Source organism: Phalaenopsis equestris, unplaced genomic scaffold (genome assembly GCF_001263595.1).
Source record: "Phalaenopsis equestris unplaced genomic scaffold, ASM126359v1 Scaffold000297, whole genome shotgun sequence".
NCBI classification, from domain to species: domain Eukaryota; kingdom Viridiplantae; phylum Streptophyta; class Magnoliopsida; order Asparagales; family Orchidaceae; genus Phalaenopsis; species Phalaenopsis equestris.
The window spans coordinates 3,605,572-3,630,674 of NW_018164739.1; the positions used below are offsets into that span (position 1 = coordinate 3,605,572).

General features: G+C 34.5%; 2 protein-coding genes across 2 annotated transcripts; one reads left to right on the forward strand and one right to left on the reverse strand.

Moving 5' to 3' along the window:
* The first annotated feature begins 4,671 nt into the window (after positions 1-4,671).
* Positions 4,672-14,447, forward strand: LOC110025446 (large ribosomal RNA subunit accumulation protein YCED homolog 1, chloroplastic). The gene is made up of 2 exons (XM_020725931.1): positions 4,672-5,352; positions 13,627-14,447. Exons 1-2 carry the CDS (start codon positions 4,781-4,783, stop codon positions 14,045-14,047), a joined length of 993 nt encoding a protein of 330 aa, XP_020581590.1. The 5' UTR covers positions 4,672-4,780; the 3' UTR covers positions 14,048-14,447.
* A 4,351-nt stretch (positions 14,448-18,798) lies between these two features.
* Positions 18,799-22,947, reverse strand: LOC110025278 (phytosulfokine receptor 1). Its single transcript, XM_020725680.1, has one exon. The coding sequence runs from the start codon at positions 22,441-22,443 to the stop codon at positions 19,330-19,332; it is 3,114 nt and encodes a 1,037-aa protein (XP_020581339.1). The 5' UTR covers positions 22,444-22,947; the 3' UTR covers positions 18,799-19,329.
* Positions 22,948-25,103: the final 2,156 nt, after the last annotated feature.

Consider the following 25,103-nt stretch of genomic DNA (forward strand, 5'->3'; position numbering starts at 1 on the left):
CTAGGCTATCGGGTAGAAAGAAAATTATCATAATTCGATAGATAATCACCCATAGATGAAGATGTCCTAAGAGATGGTTGATACTTGCCCATTGATTCATGATGCAACTCTGAGAGACCGTTGGGTGTCTTTGATAAACTGCAAGACTAAAGAGGTTAGTTTCTCCCTTGGATTGGTTTCATCGTGAGGGAAGCCTTGGATTCCCCAGTGTTTTGCTTCCGGTCAACCGCTCAGGTTTGAGCCATTCGGTTGCCTTGAGTAGCCTTGGCCTTGATACTTTTGATCAGATGACTGGGCCTCCAGATCTTCTGTCAGTGGGACTTCATTTGATATGACTTGTCATATCTGTATATCTTACAAAGATTCATATAAATTTTTTTTATATGTATATATTAAATATTTGAGTAGCATGTGCTGAGTTTTTAAGTGCCCTCAAATAAATTTTTAGGTTGTTATATTAAATAATGACAACACCCTTTAATTTATAAATAAGCCATCTCTCGTGAAGGTCGAGATTAAATTAATAGCTAATATATTTAATATTAAGATTTCTAAAAATTTGAATAAACTTTTATAATATATTTCTACATAAGATTAAAAAAAAAAAGATGACTAATGCTGAAAATTTTTGTTTAATATCTTAGAATCCGTTTGGGGCGGCAATGCGGTGGTGTTGCAGGACCACAACGCAGTTTTATTTGTTTGGATAGACTACATTTTTTACAACATTTTCAAATAGTTGCCGCTAAAATCTGTGTTTACCCACCAATTATGAAATAAGTTGCAGCTATCCCGAACAAACTCTTTTAATGATCCAATATATCATCTAGGTATGATAAATTATTTCTTACACTTGTTTTTGTAAAACTATTTTATAAAGACATTATTTTATAGAGCAAATTACATCATCATTTTTCCCCTTAAAAAATTGACATCATCACACATTCATGTCATCAAACTGATTTATTTGATTTGGTCTGAGTGGAATCGAGTAGATTGTTATTTAATCGCATACATATATTTAAAAACATTAAATTAGTCGTATTTATAAATTTATAATGTATGATATCATAAATATTTGAGATTCACATACTTATCACAAATTTCTTATATATTTACATATATAACACATAAACATTCGAATTTAAAATTACCATATTTTTAAAATTAAAATACATATGCACAAATTTATGTCACAAAGGTGGTAAAAATAAAAATATCAAAATTTGAGTATTACATATGTAAATACTTAAGAATTATAGGGTATGCATGTAAATTATTCTAAATATTATTCTTTATCCCCTCTCTCTATTTTCAATTAATAGAAATGTGATCCCACCTTCTTTTCCAAGACAATCATGACCAAGTCCAACTTTTCCTCTATGATTTAAAAGGATAAACATCCAGACAGCCCGCCTTTCCCTTTCCATCATTGCTTTAAATGAAAGGTTAATTAATGCTAATGAAGAAATCATAATAATTAATGAAGCTATTTGACTTCCTCATCTAGGAGCCTTAACTCGCAAGGCTTCCTCTAGTTTTAAAATTACTCGTCTCGTTTAGGTCGCATTACATCGATAATATGGTATAATTTACGTTAACATATTCTCTCTTGACCCACCCACCACATCAACCACAACTTGCCACTGACTACAAGGCGGACGTCACACCGCCTCATGCAGTCCACGAGCCACTGTTATTGTCTCCATCTGATCCTACTCGCACCGACACTGCACGCTGTCATTTCTTACCCGGAGTCGTCGCTCTCAACTATGTTGTTGTCGGCCTTATGCGACCATCTCCACCCACTATCACCACTGACCAGCTGAGCCGCTTAATCTTTTGAGGCCTACTATCGTAATTCATCAAGCTTCTCCTCCACCAACATGACTTTAACAATCTCCTCTTCATATAACATAAGTGAAAGATAAATAATAGTTATGAAAACATGTTCTTTATGTTCAATAATAATTAGTCTACTTATTCTTCTTTTCATTATTTTCCTCATATCCCTTCTCCTCTTCCTCAGCATTCAAAGTTTTTATTTACCCAACTACTTGTTAAAGCCATTAAATCTCATGATTTTACCATCCATCTTACTTTCCTTATTCTTCTCTTCATAGATCTTTTTATATGCTCATAATGACTAATAAGTTGTATGAAAATTTTTACCTTGATTTATTGTTTCACAAAATTCTTGTGTATTGAATTGATTTTTGTAATAATAATATCCAAATTTATTGAATGTTACCACCCTCAAATGACATGCCATAAATTTCTTTATATATTTGCAATGAAACATGAGTTATATGAATAATTGTGTCTTAATTTATTGTTGCATGAGTTTTTATATGTTAATGTTGTCATCAATTTTTGAAGCAACGTATGTGAGGCATCCTCGTTGAGTAACATGACGCTATAATTGGGTTCTACACCGTTATAGCTATGCTCCAAGTTGATCGTGGTCATACCAGCAACGCCTCTGGTATCCGTTGCATTGACGCCGCATAAAAAATGGATGTCAACAGTCCATTATTATTCAATCATGTCATTTAATTATTTCATACGAGTTTAAGAAAATATTATCTTATCCTCATGCGGCATTCAACTTACAATGAGAAAGAGAATCGGAGAACAAAATATGTACATATAAAATATGTTAACGTGAATATCAAGACAAATGAACGACTCAGGAAGAAGAAAGACAGATCAAACGTAGCTGTTGAGAACCGTTTTGAGTTGGACGATGGCGAGAGAGGCGTCTCATTCAGAGGATCGACGAAACATGCTAAGAGATTTCTCGCAGGGTGGTGATCAACCCTCGGGACAATGGACAGGAAACATCATTTTAGACTAAACATCGATTGATTCGAGACTTATCGAACGATCGACAAACTCTTATTGATCGAATCAGCCCCCTGATCTTATTATATGCGAATGCCTCTGCAATTACTATAACGTCCATCTTAAGAGTCAAATGTAAGTAGACTAATATGTTTTTTTGTAATACGAGGATCTATGCCTATAAATAGGGTGTCTATCTCTCTCATCCTCTACTTCTCTCTCTTACGGCTCTATACCTTCGATGCGTTCTCCCGATGCTTTTGATATGAACAAAAAATGTAAATAATGATGTTTTGAATATATGTATGTAAATCTCCGGTTAAGACTATATGTATCCTCTATTAATAAATAAATTAATAGATTCACTAAACTTGTACCATATAGGGTCATAAAAATTATATATTGTCCTTTCCCTTAATTTAAAATCAAAATAAAAAATGTGACATTTCCCTTTCCAAGCCCAATTTGAGCTGATCTCATCATCAATGATTTGAAAGGAGAATCATTTATCATTTAGAGTAGATTACATTTATCTTTCCGCCAATAATTTAAAATGACTGCTTAATTAATGCTAATAAAAAATTAAATAAAAATAATATAAAATTTTACTCTCTCGTAGTTTCCACCCGGCCTAAGTTGTGCCACCTTATGCGCGCCACTTCTAACAACCAAAAACTATTTTACTTATTTATACCAACCAAATCTTACACGTCATAAAAAATAAAAATCATCATTTTAACTTTTAAGAAGAGAAATACATCTTTTCATGTTACGATAAGGCAGCGTGTATGTAAGAAGTTGGAAGTTCTGTTCTCTGTGTAAATACATAAAAATTGAAGGGTATTTATGTAAATCTTCCTAAAAAATGTGTGGCTCAAATCAATATAAAATAAAAGTAATAAATTTGCTCTCTCAAAACCCTGTCAGGGCCCTCTCCACCTGCATTCCTAATGAGAGAATATCACATCAGGACTCTCAGCGCAGTTTGCGTTCGGAGTCCAATGATGAGATGTCACTTGTCAAGTAGGCTCCACCGTAATACACTGATATTGCCCGGTGTTAAAGACGGTGGAGCCCACTTGACAAGTGATGCCCCACTATTAGACTCTGAATACATCAGGAGTCCTGATGTAATCTTTTTTTCTTCATAATTCACCATCCTTCTCCTTGCCCAACACACCATCTACAGTCTTCTATCTCTATACAACCAAAGACAGAAGAAAAAGAGAGTTATGAATAGAATGATATTTATATTTATTTGAAGCATTTAGATGCATATCACATAATATTTATTTATTTATAAATCTAGCACCCGAACTTTCATATTTATGTTTACATCAATCAAATATATTAGTTTGTAAATATATGATGATGGAAGCATGCATGAGAAGAAAGTTTTATGTTTCTATATTGAGCTAAATCATTATTGAAAAGTTCAAGGACGTAAAAAAAATGATTGAATCTATAAATCTATTCAAATCTGACTTTAAGACAAAAAATTATATCAGAAGTTCTGATGTAAAACTATATAGTAACATCAATCAAATGCGCCAGGTGTACGTTCAGAATGCACTGAACGTAAAAAATTAAATAGTTAATGTATGGCGGTAGGGTCAGACAGTACACGAGACACATTCTGATCGGAGTATTGATATAATTTAACTTCAGTATTCTTGATGTAATATTTTTTTGGACATCAAGTTTAGCTTCAAGACTCTTGATGTAATATTGAAGTACTACTATTTTTTTTTGGGTGTACTAAAAAAATTAAAACTCTTCTATGTAAATAATAAAATTTAATATTTTTTTATTTGTTACCCCCTCCATTTTCCTTATCCTCTGAACTCTCTGCTCTGCATATCGTAAGCAGCACTTCAATCGATTCTACGCTTTACAAATCCCGCAGGGCTGGTTGGACCTCTGTTGCATTAAATTCATGGCTCTCTTCTCGTCTCCTTTCTCTTACCTCCCCTCCTCACCGCAAGACAGCAGCAGAGCCATCACCATCCCTCATTCTTTCAACTCTAATGCTTTTTTACTCCCCCAGTCTCCAACAATCTCTACCTCCTCCCATCTCGCTCCGACGATCCTGTTTCGTTCCCCGCGAAATTCCCTCAATCAGATACTGACGCTGAGCCTTTCAGCCGCTTCCATGTCATCTTCCACTAAGATCACCGATTTCGATGCAGCAGTCGACGAATTGGAGTTGGATGAGGATGACCTAACCGCGTCGCCGTGGGAAGGTGCTGTGGTTTACCGGCGAGATGCTTCGGTGACCCACGTCGAGTACTCGACCACGCTTGAGCGTTTGGGTCTTGACAAGCTCGCCTCGGGGCTCTCTAGGTCCAAGGCTTCTGCAATGGGGATCCGATTACCGGCCAGGATGGCGAGGGAGGCGACTCTGGCCAATGAGACGCCTGTGCTGATCTCCATTGACGTTACGAGGCGGAAGCGCAGGTTGAAACTCGATGGAATCTTGCGCACGGTTATTACCCTTCGTTGCAACAGGTAAATCTATAATATGCTATCTTGCGTTGAAACATGGTATGCAGATGATTTCATGTTTTATTGCCGTAGGTGCGTTTCTTTCGGCTCTACTAATATGAACGCCATAAAAAATTAAAAATAAAAATCATCCTATTGATCATTGCCTTTGCTAGGTGCTTGTTATGCCAAATGAAGAAGCAATTCTGCATTTAAGAAGTTCATTTTCTTCAACTTAATGTCTACCAGTGAATTTTGGGATTAATAACCAGATGACCTTTTACTTCTATAGAATTGTATTAGCAAGCACCCCTGCACAATGAGCAAGAAAGCTTTGTGAAATAGCTCTGTATGACTAAGAAGAAGTTATTCTAATCAGTTAAACTCAAAACTTAAATTTCCTATGAAATCTGAATAAGAGAATATAGTTGATATTAAAATTCACGAGTTGTCAATTCATGTTTTATTCATTTATTATTATTATTATCATTATTACTATTATTCATAATGGGCCGGCATGAATATAGACGAGTTGAATGATGGGTTATGATCAATATTTTCAGAAGCGTCACATAGACTAGATTTGAATGTCAAATGTGTAATAACAGAAATTAAGTAATAATAATAATAATAAACCGACACATCCCTTTAGTTATAACATAACAGTTGCAACCCTCACTCGATCGAATTGAAACATATTGAGCAAGGAAGAGGAAAGGAAGCCACATAGGAGAAGAAAGAAGAAAAAAGTTACGGCTATTGAGTAGCGTTGTGCCCAAGCCAAGGAAGGAGGAGAAATCGAAGGGAAGAAGGAGAAGAAAATTGGTTGAGCGGCATCGAAGACTTACCTGGACCGAGCCACGATCGAGGAGGAGGAGACGTCGACTCTGTGTGCTCTTGCAGAGGACGAAAGAAGGAGAAGACAAAGAAGGAAGGAAATGTGTCAAGGGATTAGCTGGATTGAGCCGCGACCTTCAACGCCGAGCCTTGCTTACAGATGAAGGAGACGATGGTCTCGATCACTTTTCGTGTCGCGTTTGTGTGCAGAGGAAGCCGTGATCAAGACGAGTAAGGGTTGCGAGGTTGTTGATCGTGCGAATGAATCGTTGCGGGTCGAGTCGCAATCGAAGGAGAAGAAGGGAAAGGAGCTCACATAGTTGAGCTGAAGGCAGGAAAAAGAAGCAGATAGCGAGCCCTTCACGGGAGAGGTAGGGTAGCTTGCCGAAGATTTAAGGTAAGTTTGAGATTATATTAAGTAAATTTATAAAATGTTATCTATATTTATGAGTGTGAATTTAATTAAGCAATATGTTAATATAAAGTCACTTGAAACAAACATTGTAAGTGGAAAATTTTCATGCCAGGAAGAAAGGAGTTGGCTTGTAAGTGAAATTGAGTTTTATGTGCGAGGTAAGAACCAAATCCTCTGGGTGTTTAATGTTTAATGATGTAAATTTGCTTAAATTGAAATTATTGGTTTACTTAATCATGCTCATGGCACATTTAAATTAATTAGATATTAAAGTAGAAAGTTGGAACCTAAATCAATTAAAGTTGTAAAAGAAAAAAAGGAATTCTGTGCAATGAAGCTAATCAAACTTTCAAGGTAACAAATTGCATATTACTTATGTGTCATTTTAATTGTCTGTCATTAGATACATTAAGTATTTCTTTTAAGAATAAAATTCTTATCAAATGATACCACAATCAATTAATACAGATGCTTATCCAAAAATAAGTGAAGTGAATGATTAAAGTGTTTCAGATATTTCTTAAGACTAAGATGAATAATTATTTTCTTATATTTATTAAATTTAAAGTTTATTAAATAAAGAATTTCTTTAATGCTTTAGATAATTATTTTAGGCATGTTGTAGCCTAAGAATTAAAAGAAATGAAAGGGAAAAAATGAAAATGAATGTTTAATGCCTTTAAAAAGGAGGTAATTTAAAGAAAATAAAATGATAAGTAAATGTTTAAGTCAATAAGATTACCCCTAGATAATATTAGTACGAGATGCAATGTGCCCGCACAAGTTAAGGGAAATAGTAAAGGTGCGCTTTCGGATTTAATTTGAGGCTACATTCAGGTACAATGAGGGTGTCTTCAAACACATTTTTTAAGGTGCCTTCAGACACAATTTTTTAGGTGTCTTCAGACACAATTTTTTAGGATACCTTTGAGTACGACAATAATTCTATGATGACTATTAAAAATGTTAAATTGGTAAATACTTAAGGTGAAATGAGAAATGATAATTTTAAAGTTTTGATGAAATGAATTGAAATTTTCTTTTGATCATTTATGCATAGCATAACATAATAATTAAATGCATATTTGATCATAATTACTCACTAAGTTATACTTATAGTCGCAAATTAATTTTTCCTTTCAGGAGAAGGAAAATTTTAGATTGATATGTCTGATAGAAGAGACTTTATTTACCAGAAGAGAACCATTGCTATTAGGTATTTTTATAATGATAGTTTTTTTACTGTTTCTTTCAGATATTGGAATATTATTTAGTACTGGCTTGTGTATTGTCTTTGGATATAATTGTTTATGGATGCTTTAGATTTTATTGCATTTTGTAGATTAGTGACTATTTTATATCTATTGAAAGTTTTCAAAATATGGATAGTTAGATGTTAATATTGTAGACCGTTGTACCCACCTTAATTAATTATAAGCACTAGGCGGGTTGTGACAAAAGTGATATTAATTTGATGACCGCATTATGATGATTACTCAAATTCTTAAGTAATATTAATAAGGAATTAAATTGTCTTTAATGATAATTTTCTTATGTTATTTCATAAATATAAATAATTCGTGGGATGAAGTTAAAGATGATATTGTATAAGTTGATGCACCCCACAGATAACTGTGAATACCAATACATTTACTGAGATGATGACTGTGGTATCACAGTTGATTAATAACTCTCAGACTCTAGTCAGTTCCAGTGGAGATCAAATGAATAAATATATGAAATTATTTCAAGATATGAGATAACTTCTCTTTTATGGAGGAGGCTTGGTTGATGCTGAAAACTGACTGCTGAGAGTGGAGAATATCCTAGATGAATTGTCTTGCTCTCCCGAGAGGATGGTTATCCTGGCCACATTTGCATTAGAGGGAGAAACAGAGAGTGGTGGCGTGGACAGCTGCAGAAGAAATTTGAGGGTAGAGTCAGTCACATGATTTAGTGCGGTGAGTTAGTGAGCATATTTAGAAATTGGTTCGTACCGCTGTCAGCTAGGAGACAAATGTAGGACGATTTTATCCGATTGGTACGGGGTGATCGATCCATTATGCAGTATGAAGCTGAATTTACTATACTCTCAAGGTATGTGCCTCAATTGATTCCTAATGCAGAGAAGTGCCATCAACTTTTGTCTGGGCTCATAGATGTGATTTGACAGCATTTGATTCCTCTTGGAATCAATGATTGCTCTATTTTGGTGGAGAGAGCTTGAAAGATTAAGCTGGATCTGGAGGCTACTCAGAGGAGGAACATTCAAAAGATAAGAAATTCAGAGGAATCCGGTTTTCCTCAGGGCTCTCAGAGCAGACAGTCCTTTCAATCAAGTAATACAGGTGCTAAGAAGGCTAGATCAAATAGCGTTGACACTCCTGTTTGAAGTGAAGAAGTGTGAAAAATCTGGAATGTCTCATAAGGGTGAGTATCTATCCAGATAGAATTCCTGTTTTTAGTGCCATCATCTAAGACATAGCGAAGAATTGCCCTAAATTGGGTCAGAGGGCTACAACAGATTTCAGGAGCAGTGCTCAATCTTCAGGGTTAGTGCCAAATACAGGTTAGATTCGGCAGAATGTTCAACCCAGAGTTTATGCATTATCGCAACAGGAAGTTAAGCACTCTCACGACGTCATCAGATATATGTTTTAATTTTAATATTTTCAAATCAATACACTTTTAACATCATAAAATTTATGTCACGTCGTACATAAAATAAATAAGAATTTAAATATTAATAAGATAACTCTAAATGTTTAATGCGATAATTTTAATGATAGATATAATATATCTTCATAGTAGACCAATAAGAGTATTATTTGATTCAGGAGCATCACACTCATTTATAATTGATGAACTGACTAAAGTGATGCAATTGAATATCCTTTCGATGTCTGTGATATTATTAGTTAGAATGCCGAATGAACGTTTTTCAAAAAGTTGATTAATCATGTGAAGTTGAGCTTATGATAAGTGAAAAGAGTTTTAATGCCCAACTTATTTTTGTTGCCTTTGGTGGAATTTGAGGTGAGTTTAGGCATTGATTGGATGTCTGAAAACTTTACCACCATCGATTGCAATAAGAAAACCGTCAAAATAAATGTACCTAAGGAGACAAAAATCAAATTTTTTGGCGACAGAGGACTGACCTATGATAATTTCCTGCATGAAAGTTTTTAAATGGTTGAATCATATAAGAAAGTAATTACTCACCTTAATTTGCTTGCTTGTTCCATCAACTCCTTAACTTCTGATCTTCTAGGTTCAAATGTTCTTCAACCTTAATTGTTGTTATAGATTAATATTTTTATTAAATACTAATTCTCAATTAGCTAAATTAAACTTTAACTTTAATTAAAGCTCTCCCTTTTCACAGTTTTCTTCCTCTGCACGCATGCACGCAGGGTCTCATTCCTTCTCTCCTTTCCTATTCTTTCTGGGCGCAATGCAGTGCCGCGGATCCCATCTCCTTTCTCTTCTCCTTCGCACGGTAACAACGCACAAAGCCGATTTCATCCCTCCTTTCTTCGACTATGGTTCGGCACGACAATATGTCACACGCAAGGCTCCTTCTCGAAGCCGCGTTTCCTCCTCTTTCTTTGGCTAAGGTTTCCTCCTTTGGCTATGCAAAAGTCGAAGTCTTCATGGTGACTTCTTTCCTTTTCCTTCTCTATCGATCGACTATGACATATACAAAACTTTTCCTTCTCTTGATCTCTCTCTCTTCCTCCCACTCGCTCGTTCTCTGTGGGCTACGGATAAAAATTCTGCTAGAAGCCCCTCTTCAACTGCACTTAAACAAATTGCTGGACGGTTATTATGATTCAATTTTTATTTTTCTTTTTTCAGTTATTACATATACATTTAATTTTATGGTTTCGTTATAGTACTTGGGCTTTTTTGCATCTATAAATAACATATAATAAAGAGGAAGGGAATAATCGTTAGTTAGCTTGTCAGTTTCTTATGCCTTTTTCTGTCTTTGTTTTGAGACATTTTACTTATCTATCGTAACATTCTATGCAATGAGATATTTTCATCTATGAAGGTGATGTATTATTTTGATCGTGCTAGGAAAGCAATGAGGGATGATCCTCATGTGTTTCTGTTTATTGGGTACTTTATTTTGGCATATAATATTTTTAGGCCCTTTCTTGCTATGCAATAACTTTGAACGTGTCTCTGCATTGGTGGCGACACCCATTATTCTTTTGTTGGTGGTGATACCCATTATTCTTTTGTTGGTGGCGATATTGTTTGATATTGTTGCTCCCAATAATAACAAAAGCTCCTTTTGTGACATTCTAATATTAACATTGAAAGTGGCCTGTCATTTTTGTGTAGCTAGTTATTTGGTGGAGATCAAGTTTCATCTTAATCCAAAGATATGCCTGATTTTGTCAGCTGCCATTATCTTTATTTGTTTTCATTATTGTTGCATATTCAAACCCCATATTATTAAAGAGCTCACCATCAACAATGAATACTTTATTATAATTATATTTATAATCATTTATCAGTAGATCTTTATTTGAAGAAATGTAGAAAAATGCACGTGTCCAATATTCATGTTCTAGTATCCGTTTTGTATTGATATCAACATATACATTACATTCATTCAATTCCTTTGGGTTTTGGCCTTATTTATGCTTCTTCCCTCTTTCTTTTATTATATAATTTCACTTTTCATAATACTAGCCTCCACTCAAACAATTTTGAGATTTACTTCTATTGTGATTTTATTGTTTTTTTCTTATCATGAAATTTTGATTTAGCTTTGTCCTTGCTTTAAGCTTCTTCATGCTAAAATTAAAAATAAAAGATGTTTCACATTCGTTTTTCTCAAGATGTTTAATATCATCATTGAGGATGAGACCTCTGACATCATTGATCTTTTTGGCTAATAATTCAAATGAATTATTGATGGGTGTTACAAGATTGCCCCAATGTTTGGGCAAAGAGTAAGCTTATGCATGAATCTTATTGTTGAACTTGATGTTCATGGAGTTCAATTTTTCTTGATCAAGTTGAACTTGTTGTGAGCTATGGTTTTTACATTATGAGATTGACAAACATAAGCATTTTATTTGTCTTATTGGTTCTGGAGAGCTTTTCATACTTACTAGAGATGGTTTTCATGACACCGGCTATAGTATGGATTTGAGAATTATTGAAGCCGATGTTCTTGCTGAGGGATAAAGAATGACCTCTAGAGCTTATCTCTCAATCAACTCCCACTACTTCTAATCGACTAATTGTGGCTTTATTTTCTTTTAAGGTTGATGAAACTTTCTCTGGTATAGATAATTCTCTATTTGTATTAGTCATAATGCGTAAATTTCATCATAAAAACTTGTTCATTCTTATTTTTGCCCTCCGTGCTTGAATAAAAAAGTCTTATATGTCATAATTTTGATCCCAATCATTATGAAATTGATAATATTTTGAGCCAAAATCAATTGAAGATGAAAAATCAGTTGCACTATTGATCACTAACACAAAGTATACAAGTCTGCATGATACTGGGAGATTCACCTACATCCATAGTCTCACATGCATCAAATACTTTGCCAAATTTTAAAATAGAGAGCACATCTATGTTTTTTTTTCCATACAAGGTGATAATAAGGATAGATATACCACTTGTCTATGTCAATAATTGAGATAGAATTCAACCACTTGCCACGAAAATGAGAGTTGAAAATGGAAAAAACATTGCTGATGCTTTTATCTTTTTATTTTTTCCATGATAGCTCCTTATCATGCCAAAAAAATTTCTTCTTTTGTTGAAAACAAAACTAGCAACGATACTTTCTTGCAGAAGCAAATCTTCCTCCTACAAGTATCCGGAGGAAATTAAAAATAATAATAATAAAGAAAAAAAAAACACCACCGTTTGTTATCTCAGATGGCAGCCCATTTTCCCTCTCTTTCGCTATTCTCTAAATTTTCTTTTGGTTGTATAATGCTAATCCCTCCTTTTTAGACTGTTTATAGAGATAAAAATAATGAGTTTATGGACATGAAATTTATTAATAAATTTCACTTGTTTGCTTAAGTTAAGAGAGAGAGAGAGAGAGAGGAATCTCTATAAAAATATTTGATCTAGATGAAATTTTGCTCCACATTACTAACAATAGCTTTGCATGCTAGGAAATGATTGGAGTACAGGGGAGAAATTTGAAGAACCTAAGATGGGAAGAGGAAGAGTGGGAGATAATGATGAGAGATTATGAGTGGGAGAGAGAGCCTTAATGTGGAAAGGAGGTGAAAAAACTGACAGGTAGACAAAATTGCTCAGTAATCATTTATAAAGCAATAAATGAACCCTAAGCATCCTTTTTATGTAGAAGAGACTTTAAGCATGAGTATAATAATGGTCTCAATAAATATGATAAGAAAATGTAGAAGACAACCAAATCTTAAATTCGTCAAATTAGTCAAAGAAGTACACTAATGTTAAGAGTTAGTGAAGCCAATCTTCACGTTTGTCAACATTATAGCATACCTTGATTTTATTGGAATGGTCATCATTATAACATGCCTTGAATATCTATTGAGCATAGATTATGGAGAAATACTTTGCTTTTATAACCTCCTCATAAATTATAATAAGTTAACCATTTGAATATGCCCGTTTTTATGAAAATTTTACATAAATAGATGGGTGCTCTATTAGAACAATTTTAATTGAAGACATACATTTGACAAAGAGTAAAGTGTCGAAGTAGACTTCTATTTATTTACATTCATAAAAGTGTCAAATTAGTCTCCATCCTCTTTTAATATGGGTTGAAATAGATCGTAGGGAGGACTATTTTAGCCCCCATTGAAAGAGTGATTAAATTGACACTTTTAAAGACCCTTGGATTAAAATGGTCCGCTACAAAGAGTCAATTGACTTTTTTAACACTTTTCTCCATTGGACCAACAATAAAATGGTCTGCAAAACGTAATGCATTCATGCCTAATGTAACCCAAGGCTGCATTCATATTTCCCTGGAGCCAGATGCATAACATTTGATTTACATTTCTAGGTGTGCTGAACCAGCCACTGAAAGCATCTTCTCCAACTTTGCTCTCTTATTATTAGAGGATCCCATCGAAGAAGATCAAGACAAAATTAACATGGGAGTGCTCTACGGCGAGGACGACATCAATCCTGCCACCAGATTCAACAACGACGAAATGGAAGATGATGAAAAGCTTATAGATCAGGATGATAAGCTCTACTTCCCTTGCCAAGAAAAAGAAATAGATATTTCTAAACACATCAGAGACCTGGTGCATCTTGAGATTACCATAAATGCTATCTGTGATGCGAATTGCAAAGGTCTATGCCTCAAATGCGGCGAGAACCTGAACAAGAAGAGTTGTAGTTGCAGCAGCCGGAAGGTTGAGCAAGCCACAGAATATGGACCTCTCAGGAATCTCAGAAAGCAAATGCAGCAGAGTTAATACTATTCTGGAATAGTTACACACACATCACTTGAAACATTGCTATTTATAAAACCAGCACCAATGTGATTATTTTGGACTACTGAACCAATGTATTCACATGTGCCACAATCTAGCCATTAAAGATGGGTTAGGGTTTTTTTCGTGAATTTTGATATTCGAGCGGGAATTTGAAAAATGGTTGATAGGGAGCACTAGATTTGTAAATAACAATATTTCGAGTGTTATGTATGTTTATTTTTTCTTCCATGCATTTATGCATAAACTTGAGATTACTGAAGGCATGCCATTGTGTTGATTGGTGTGAAGAGTTTGGTGACTGGAGTAACTGTTCATTCTTTTTGTAGAATGACTGTTGTGGATGTTAGGCAGTATGGATTGGATTTCAACTGTCAGATTAATGGCCTCTAGAGCTGTTTGATTGCAATTTTATTGTAGGAAGATTTCTTCAACTTTTACATGCATGTCATCTTTCCTGTGCATGAAAAGGTGTATTTTATTTTTAGAAGTTAGAGTGATAATATTTTTGCTGTGATTTGAAAGATTTGGGTGATATAAATGTAAAAAGTAAAATTTACGTGTTAGATCTGTAAATACATGAGAAGTGGGTGGCATGTATGTAAATGTCCCCTTTACAATGTGGACTGAAAATTTCTCGTGGATTTACTTATCTCACACTTAAAATTCCATATTTACAGGAATAACATTTTACCTATGCTTGAAAATGTAGATTTGACCATTAAAGAGCGTAATTAGTGCTATTTTTGGTGTGATACCGAAGAATTGGGCGTTATGCGTGTAAAAATGAAAGTTTTGGCGCGAGAAATGTAAATCCGTAAAAATTGAGTGCTATGCATGTAAATCTCCCTTTCTTATAAACAAATATGTAAAATGTGATAATTGTAATAAAGTTAGTATTCAACATGTTATCTTGAAATAAATCTTATTTAAATCAAAATTATTCTTTTTTTGGCTCTGAATTTTCTCTACAAAATTGCATATATTTTATGGGCTGCAGAAAGTTGCTGCATGCATTCGCTAAGGACAAAGGTTTGATTTTTTCCACTATAAAAAAGCATTTGTAAAGCAAAGTTCTGACTCAGATGTCATGACTGCAAAGTGTTGGTGACTTCTGTAATTTGATGTAGGTGGGATTAGCTTTAAAGATCATGTAAATAATTTTTAAAAGCATTTAAATTTAAACCAGCTAAGGATAATTTAGTAAAAATATCATTTATCAAATGAAGAAAAATAAAAAATATCTAACTAAGGGCCTGTTTGGGGAAGTTTATAACTGCGGGCGACATTTTGAAAACGCCGTCATAGCGTTTGTTTCGCGTGTTTTAATTGATTATTCAAAAACCGTGTTTTCTAATTGTGAAAGACGCAGCCCGCGGGATGACCCCCACGGGCCGCGTTTTGTTCGCTTCTATTACTTGCCTGCCCTCGATCGTGTTTTTTTTTTTTTTCATATATTGTCATTTTTTGTAATACAGTTTTTGTGATTATTTGAAGCTAATCAAGACATGAGAAAACTGCAACGATCTGATGGATTTATCCTTTCGTGATGTTTATTGAATTTAAGTACATGATGATCTCTTACAGTGAGTCATCTCCTCCTGCGTGTTTTCATGTTTTTTCAATTTGTAATGTAGGTTTTGCAATTCTTTTTGTGCTTTTGAATGCATGAATTGCATGAGAAAAAAATAATAATTTTGGACTGGAATTTATGAATTTTAACTCTTATTGAAATAAAAAAATGAACAATGTTTTTTCAATTAAAACAACCAGCTTGGGTTTTAATCTATGAGGGTGTTACTTGATCCTTGTGAGCACTCATTTGTTGTAAAACATGTGATGTAAAGATCCACTATGATTTATGACTTAACATTTATGAAGGATGTGCCTTTGTGCATGCTTTTCACTGGTGATATATTTGTAATGGACAAAACTGAATATATGGTATCTCATTTTAGTAGTGATCGATCTAGTGGCGGGTTTGTAACAATGGTTGATCAAGGCATTATGTTTCTTGGGAAGAGAGTGTTGTTGAAATGATAATTTTTGTAGCATGAATGACCTCTTAAAATGTATAATTTTTGTAATTTTGATAAAGTTGAAGTTTGTTTTTGTTTCGTTTTTGTAGAGCTTTTGAATGATCTGTGTATATTGATGCCAAAGGATGAATATGGCATGAACTGCATGCTCTGTTTAAATACTTGAGTAAGCTTATTAGTTCACGTAAGAAGTAAGATAATTCCATATTGTTATGAATATGGCATGAACTGCATGCTCTGTTTAAATACTTGAGTAAGCTTATTAGTTCACGTAAGAAGTAAGATAATTCCATATTGTTATGAATATGGCATGAACTGCATGCTCTGTTTAAATACTTGAGTAAGCTTATTAGTTCATGTAAGAAGTAAGATAATTTCATACTGTTATGAAACTTGTGTATCTACTGAAAGTAATGGACATGTAAGAAATTGAAGAATTTGGAAGATACTGATGATCCAATTAACTGCGGAAATTTCAGTGTATAGATAAATATAAATGACTGTTATACATAACAAATAGTTTCCACAGGCATATTAGTATGAGAATGTGTATTTTACTTTTGTATTAGTATGTGATGTAATCACCTCCATATTAGTATGTGAAGGTGTATTTTACTTTTGTATATGTAACTATGCTTCTTTGATGTGATCAGAAATATTTGAGTTATATAAATGTAACTCAATTATTTTGTATTTTCAAGTCATAACATTTGAAATTTAATTTTGTTGAGAAAATTACAAATTATGCGTGACAGATTGTTCATTTAACTAAAAAAATCTGTAAATAAGCTGTTTACAAAACACACAAACCAAACAACTAAACAACTTATCCACAATAAGGGCAGAATAATCATTTATCCAGAATCAGCTGTTTTCCAAACGCACAAACCAAACAGCCAGCCAGCTTATCTGGATCAGCTGCTCATCAGCAGATTATCAGGATAAACTGCTTATCAGCAGAAGCTGGATAAACTGCAGCTGCCCCAAACAGACCCTAAGAGAGTGCAGGACACACCAAAAACTTGCTTTTGAACTAAATTTAGGGTTCTTTATTGTTTGATAATTTAGAAATTTAAATTTTAAAGTGATGAAATTTGTGCGGATGAGATAGTGACTCGATGGTTGGACATTTATTCAAACACTGAAAGACCCCATGCTCGAATTTACCGAGTAAAAAAAGAAAAAAAATGACAAAAATTGATCTTAGGATCTTAATAATTTTTTTTAAATTGTTCATCATCTACGCTGTTTGATGCAAATTAGTTGCTTGAAATTAGAATATGATTTGAAAACCAAGCTATTATATGAAATTAAACATTACACTCATATCCTCGAACCACTTTATAACTCACTTCAAAGTGAGAATTTTACTTTCACACTTACAATTGAGTACAAAATTTTGAAAAAGAAGAGTGTCAACCGATTGAAGAAGAAAATGCATTTTCATATTAATATTTCAGAATAAAAATAAGAGGACTTAACACGGGCTTTAGTCGACCTAATTATCCATCGTTAACTAATGTGATCTCTAGTTAAATTAAATTATCCTACATTATATGGTTCAACCATAATTAAAACAATTTTATTAAGGTGGTCTCAATTAGATTAATATTGACAAAATTGATCCAATCAAGGCATGAACTAGTCAATTAGCCCTTTGTCCAAGCTTAATTAAATCATAGATGCTTAGATTGTCGTTATTGATCCAATTTGGTTTAATAAAGCTCCTGCTTAGGTAAATTGGTAGGGTATATAAAGTAAATTACTTCGATTTGATTGCCATTAATTATATGTTAACAGGCTTGAGATGAGCATATTTTTCTTTAACCAACCTATTTGAGTCTAAACAAGCCAAATTGGCTTATGTCAAGTATTAAATAAATTTTATAATCTTATTTCCTCATAGCCAAGTCCAATTAGACCTCATTAAATTAAAATGACCTATGATTGAGCTTAGTTGGTTTCAAAAGGATCCAACTAACCATATACCAAAATTAATGATGTTAGCATAATTCAACTCATTAATCCAATCCAATGCATCTAATTGAGCTTGATTATCAAATCGACCAAAACGTAATGCATTCATACATTAGCCTATGCGGTTCATGTGCGACTCATTAATGATTTGAGGATGACAAAACTTGTGTGATTTCAATTAATGATTCATTAGTACATTCTATAAAATTATTTATTTAATAGCAATTATTAAGAGAGACAACAATGGAGGATGAGAGGAGGGAGAAGAAGAGAGAGAGAGGGTTATAAGGAGAAACATTCTTTACATGATTATTAACAGCCTTATCCCAACCAACTATAGTTAAGTTGGCTTTATGAATTCTCATTGAAATTGCATTCAATTAATTCAAACACAATCCACTTCCAAGATTGTTAACCATAGCCTCTCAAGGGATGCAAAGCAATCCTTAACTCATGCTATGTTCATCTTTTTGATACATTATTCCATAATAAACAAATATTACTTGGAAAAAATTTAAAGCAAAACAATCACTAAATTCTATAAGGAAATAAATTAGGGGGGAAAATTGTAAGGATATACTTAAAACATAGCAATATAATCGAAGTGATAGAGGTCATGTGTAAATCATTCTTCTGCATTCAGGATCATAAATATAAAGATTATAAAGAAAACCTTACGAAATGCATACCATTTTATATCATTATATAGTTTTCGTTTTCAGTAATAGTGTTCAACTATTGGGCATGTAGAAGAAAGAACAAACACTACTGTATATACAACCATAAAACAAAATCATTGAAATTACACTTTAAGAGAAATCATTATGTATGTGCCAATGAGGAAGTACTCGAAGGTGCACCAAACCAGTTGAAAGAGCCAATATGCTGCACGTACGCCCGGTTGTACACAGTTCTGTATAGACTGCTAATCGCCTTTCTATATCATCCACACCTTTTCAAACCACACATTAAAGTTTCTCACATTCTAAACTACACCTCACAATTCTTACAACTATTTTTAGGGAACTAAAATAGATTAAATTTCTCGAAAAGACGATTTGCAGCCCACTCAACTTAGTAGTTGAGAGCTTTGTCTTTAACCACAAGGTCCTGAGTTCAAGGCCCAACACATAACTGTGATTTAAAACAAACAAAAATTTTTCCAAAGAAACAAAGGCAAAATATCACAATCTTTAATCCAAACTATTATATACACTGAGATTAGCTCAGCTTTTGCTCACCTTATAATCATCTTTCTCTATCAATGCTGTCAATCCATGAAACTAGCTGCTGAGTTGATGGCCTCAATTTAGGCGATTCATTGACACAAAGACACGCGATCTCAAGTGCACGGAGGAGCTGTTTTTCGAGCTCCTTACGGTATATAATCGGATCAAACAACTCAGTCTCCTTCCTCTCCTTCATCTTAAGCACCCATAACACCAACTCCCTGCTTCCTTTTGGCTTAGTGATATCTACCGGCCTTCGACCAGTGAGCAGCTCTAGAAGAACCACACCAAAACTATAGATATCTCCCTTAAAAGTAGCTATGGAAGCTTGGCCATATTCTGGCGGAATGTAGCCCAATGTTCCAACAAGATCAGTGGTGACATGTGTGTCATAAGGTAGTATGAGCCTTGCTAGCCCAAAATCAGCCAAGTGAGCTTCAAAATGTTCATCAAGTAAAATATTACTTGATTTGATGTCTCTATGTATTATATTTGGCTGGCATGATTGGTGCAAATAAGCCATTCCCCTTGCTGCTCCTTGAGCTATCTTAAGTCTTCTGAACCAACATAACATAGAAGCACCATCTGTTCTCTCATGGAGCCAGTAATCTAAGCTTCCATTTTCCATAAAAGAATAGATCAAGAGCCTATCTTTCCCAACCTTGCAGTAACCTTGGAGCAAGACGAGATTTTCATGTTGCGCCATGGAAAGAGCTTCAACCTCGGCTTGAAATTCACGCTCCATCTGACAAAAATCACCTGACAGTCGTTTGATCGCCACCTTTCTTCCGTCTTCAAGTGATGCCTTGTAGACCAGACCAAAGCCTCCACATCCTATTAAAAAGGATTGATCAAAGTTGTTTGTAGATTTCAAGATGGCATTGATGCTCATCTCCTTGTTGTCTTTGTTGTGAAACACAACCTCCAATGGAGATCCGGCGGCTTCTAAACCATCATCATTGTTTGCCACCACCTTCGCATTGTCTTCTTGCTTTCTGGAAAGAAATTTTGATACAACCAAGTAGATTATTATAAGGAGAAAGGTGATTCCTGTTGCCATTCCCACTGCAACTCCTGCAATCATAGCTTTGCTCGTCTGCTTTCTGCTTTGAGGAAGATGACTGGTTTCAGACTGACAGGGAGAGAGATGAAAGCCACATAGATCCTGATTTCCTATGAAGTCAGAACCGGAGAAAGTTGAGAACTGGCCACCAGATGGAATTGGACCAACTAAGTTATTGAAAGACACATCAAAATTGGATAAAAAGTTCAGCTTGGTTAGTGCAGCAGGTATATTTCCAGTGAGATGGTTGTAAGAAAAATCTAACTTTTCCAAGCTTGCCATTCCTGAAAGCTCCTCAGGCATGGACCCTGATAAATTGTTCTTGTGCAAATCCAGGACTAGGAGCAACTTGAGACTCCCAAACTCCGGTGGGATTGGACCAACAAGTTCGTTGTTACTCAGAATCAAAGATGGCGGGAAGCTGCCAAGATTGTTATACTGGAACGCCTTCACGGAAGCATTTCTCTTGACAAAAAACGGGAAATTTAGGATGGATGGTGCTTGAATGGATGAATTGGGATGAATCAAGCTCTTCAACCCCGCTAAACTCACTGGAATTTCTCCTCTGAGAGAGTTATTTGAGATATCAAGATAAAAGAGAGCATCAAAGTTCCCCAACCATGGAGGAATTGACCCGCTCAATTTATTCCATGATAAATCCAAGATGCTCAAGTTGGTGCTTCTGGTCAGCCATGTTGGGATAGAACCAGAAAAACCACAGTTTGCAATGACAAGAACCTTCATATTAGTAAATCCATATATTCCTTCAACCGGGATAGTCTCGCCGCCATGAAAATTCAATGTGAGGACCAAAATAGTAAGGTTGCTGCAATGCTGCAGCGTTTGCAGTGCTGATGATATGTTGGTGAAGCTATTGTTTGAGAGAGATAAGTAAGAAAGTGAGTTGAGGAGCTTGAAGCTATCTGGAATTTCACCAATAAGGTTGTTCTTAGCGAGATTTAATGAGTTTAGATTTGAACAATGTGAGAGGCTACTCGGAATGAAGCCCGTGAAATGATTTGAACCCAGATTAATGGTGCTTAGCATATGCATAGCAGAACAATTTAGATTTATCTCTCCACTTAGTGAGTTGTTCCTAAGGTTGAGAACTCTAAGATTTGTCAAGTTGGAGAAAGAAATAGGCAAAGTACCATTGAAGCCATTATTCTGGGCAGAAAATGACTCTAATTTACTGAGTTTGTCAAATACATTGGGAATAAATCCAAAGAAATTGTTCATAGAGAGATCCACATGAAGAAGGTTAGAAAGATTGCTAAATCTTTCGCTCAATGAACCTGAAAGGGAATTCTGCTGCAAGTGCAGGTATTTCAGGGATTTCAAAGTAAACAAATCATCAGGTAATCCGCCAGAAATTTCATTCACATCAATGGAAAGCTGAACAAGGGCCTGGCAGTTGCCGAAGCCCACCGGAAACTGGCCGGAGAAAGCATTCATTGTAAAAATGAGGTTTTGAATCTGAGAAAATGAACTGCAGAAATCTGCTCTAATTGGACCAGAAAAACTATTGTTTCTGACATCAAAAGCTATGAGCTTTACAGAACTGGAGAAGATGGGAAGGATTCCGCTGAACAAGTTGTTTGAAAGGTTGAAACTTTTGATAGATGGAAGGTCTGGATTGGGTGGTAAGGATCCAGAAAGTCCGTTCATGCTGAGATCAAGAAACTCCAATCCAGAAAGAAGAAAAATCTTCTGCGGGACAGAACCGCGAAGAAAATTGAAGGATAGATTGAGATTCATAAGACGATCAAGACCGGCGAGGCTATCTGAGATTGAGCCGCGAAGACTCCTTTCTGCGAGATCCAATCCAATCACTCTTCCTTCACCTAAAACCAGACTATCGCAGAGGACTCCAGGCCATCTGCAGCAGTCAGAGGTGGAGGAAGACGACGACGAATTACTTCCCCATCCTTGGATAGCCGAGGCCATGCCGGCCGAGAAACCCAGAAGCGCGCTCAAATCACCGGAGTCGCAGGCCTGGCTCAGCGAATTCAACAGAAGAACCGGGGAAGAAACGAAGAAGAGAACAACAAACAAACACCTCGTCCGCATTGAAAATGAGCCCAAAAGGTACTCCGGAAGAAAGCGAGTAAATAACTTATCTGACCGAAATGAAGCTCCTTTTCAATTCAGAATCGTCGAAGAACAGAACCCATTTCATCTTTCGAAAGAATTCTTGCACGGCGTGCAACAGAAGTACAGTTTGAATGAGGAAAAGAAAGCAGGTCATAAGAACGCAAGGAAAAGCGCAAGAAGAAAAGATGAAACTTTGCAGGGAAGAATGGAATAAGATGAAGACGATGAGAACATCCGAGTCGAAATGGCAATATAGAGATGCAGAGAGAGAGGGAATTTGAAGCGTACGAGCTTGATTTCGAGTCTTCTTTCTCCATTCCAACTTCCTCCTTTCTTTCTTCCGCAAGTGTAGACTTTCTTTCCATATTTTAGTTTATTCATGGCAGCAGATGGATTCCATTATTTAATTATCTGATCACAGAGATGGTGACCGGCTAACCCGGAGCAGGCGACCGGCGGTCAAATTACGGCGACAGGCTACGCCGTCTCCGATTGGCCGATCCAACGGTGGGCGATTACATATAGGCCACCCAAAACATTGCTATTTACAAATCAAGCACCCTCTTTCACCCATTTTTCAATTTCTCACTCAAATCTCAAAGTGATGACTAACGGCGCAGGTTTGAATTTTCATGATGCGAGACTAAAAAATTCAACCTTAATATTAAATAATTGAATTGAAAGCAATATGAATGATATATTAATATTTTTTACATACAAATGTTAAATAAAAAAAATGTGATACCTAATTCCGTTGAAATAATTTTGTTAGTGTGTCTAGAATTATAAATAGTGATCATTTATATGATTTAAAATATATTAATATTAAATAATAGATATTAAATAGGTTGGGATATCATACGTCTTTATAATGTTCGATAGGCCGCTGTCCAATCCATGTCGACGTGGCCACATCGGAGTCGTTGTCTAGTTCTGTAGTCATCCAAACACGAGCGTAACTAGCTTCTATTTTTAGAGGGAGCAAACTTATCATGAAATGAGTAAAATTAAAGCACTAAATAAGGGTGAGTGAAACACCCAATCTAAATTTTAACTAAAAATATAATTTAATTAAAAAAATTTAAAATTTAAAAAAAATTCATATTCTTAATTAACAATAACCCTAAACAAAAAATAATAATTCAATTTAAATAAAATAAGATTAAAATTTTAATTTAAAATTAAATTTGTTTTTATTTTATTAACTTAAAAATAATTAAATTCGCTAAAATTTATAAAAACAAATAATGTTATTATTTAATATAAATATAGTTTGGAGATACCATAACTAAAATTAAAAAATAAAAAATAAAGAAACTGCAAAATTCAGGATGAATTACATTCACACCACCCAATTCTCATATATTTACATATCTAACACCTAAACTTCTATTTTAACCTATATGCCACTTACCCATGTTTGAAAATGTGTATTTCACTTTTTTTAAATTACAAATAGTGGAATTTTTATTGTGATATGATACATTTAAGTGATATAAATATAAAAAAAAAAAGAATTTTGATGATTTCCTCCTAAAATTAGATAAATCCAATATGAGCCATCAAACAAGAACATATATAATGAAAAGCTCGAGGCAAATTTGCTGACCAAAACAATCTCTTATGATAAAAAAGATATGAAAGATTTACAAACGTACCCTTCAATTCTTATGTATTTATACATCTAAGACCTAAACTTCAACTTTTTACGTACCTTTAAGGTTAAAATAGAGCTATTTTCGAAGTGATTTGAAAGATTTGGATGGTATAAATGTAAAAAAACAAAGTTTAGGTCTTAGATATGTGTGTACATAGGAAGTGGTTGGTATGCATGTAAATATCCCTAAATATAAGGCTAAATCTACTTCTACACTAACAAATAGGAATTCTGCTACACAATCCCATTTCAGAGGGGCAATTTAAGCCTAGCATGGTCCGCATCCACACCTAGCATTTTTTCGATGCACACTCATGCAAAGCCACATTGGCCTGATGGTTGAGAGCTTTGTCGTTCAATCAAGAGATCCTGAGTTATATCAAGAGGTCTTGAACTATTAACGCTCACACATAATCATTCTAATGTATAAAAATTAGATTTAACTTTGTTTTTTTAATTAAAATTATTAAGCTCCTTCTTAAGTAAAGATCAATATTTGATTTTTTTTTTTTTCAAAATGCTAAATATAAAAATATTGGAAGTTGACTTCTCACGTTTGATAGTGTAGCTAGTGAACCACCTCACACCATATGCATGGAAGTTTTGCCTCTTTCTTAACAATGCAAACGCATAATGCACTATGATTGCACTTTGACTTTTTGTTAATTTTATAATATGAAAAACTAATATGTCAATGCTTTGTTCGGTGGTGGAGCCCACATCGTTTAGGGGTTCATTAAGATTTATTTTTCACATATTTAATTATTATAAATAATTATTCTTTACATGAAAATGTATTTTATTTAAAAAACAATATTTTCATATGCATTATAAGAGCCCCCAACCACCCGCATGTGTCTAACTATTTGAAAAAAATTTTCACTATCGAGAAACTGACCAGAGGAGGATTTGAACCTGTGACCTGAGGGGAATTATGATCTTCAAAGAGACTGCTCTACCAACATATCACAACTGGCGA

Bases quoted from the DNA above. Each gene is read 5' to 3' on its own strand.
- LOC110025446 (XM_020725931.1), top strand. From the start codon at position 4,781: ATGGCTCTCTTCTCGTCTCCTTTCTCTTACCTCCCCTCCTCACCGCAA. The intron at 5,353-13,626 runs GTAAATCTATAA...TTACATTTCTAG, and splicing joins ATTACCCTTCGTTGCAACAG to GTGTGCTGAACCAGCCACTG.
- LOC110025278 (XM_020725680.1), bottom strand. From the start codon at position 22,443: ATGCGGACGAGGTGTTTGTTTGTTGTTCTCTTCTTCGTTTCTTCCCCG.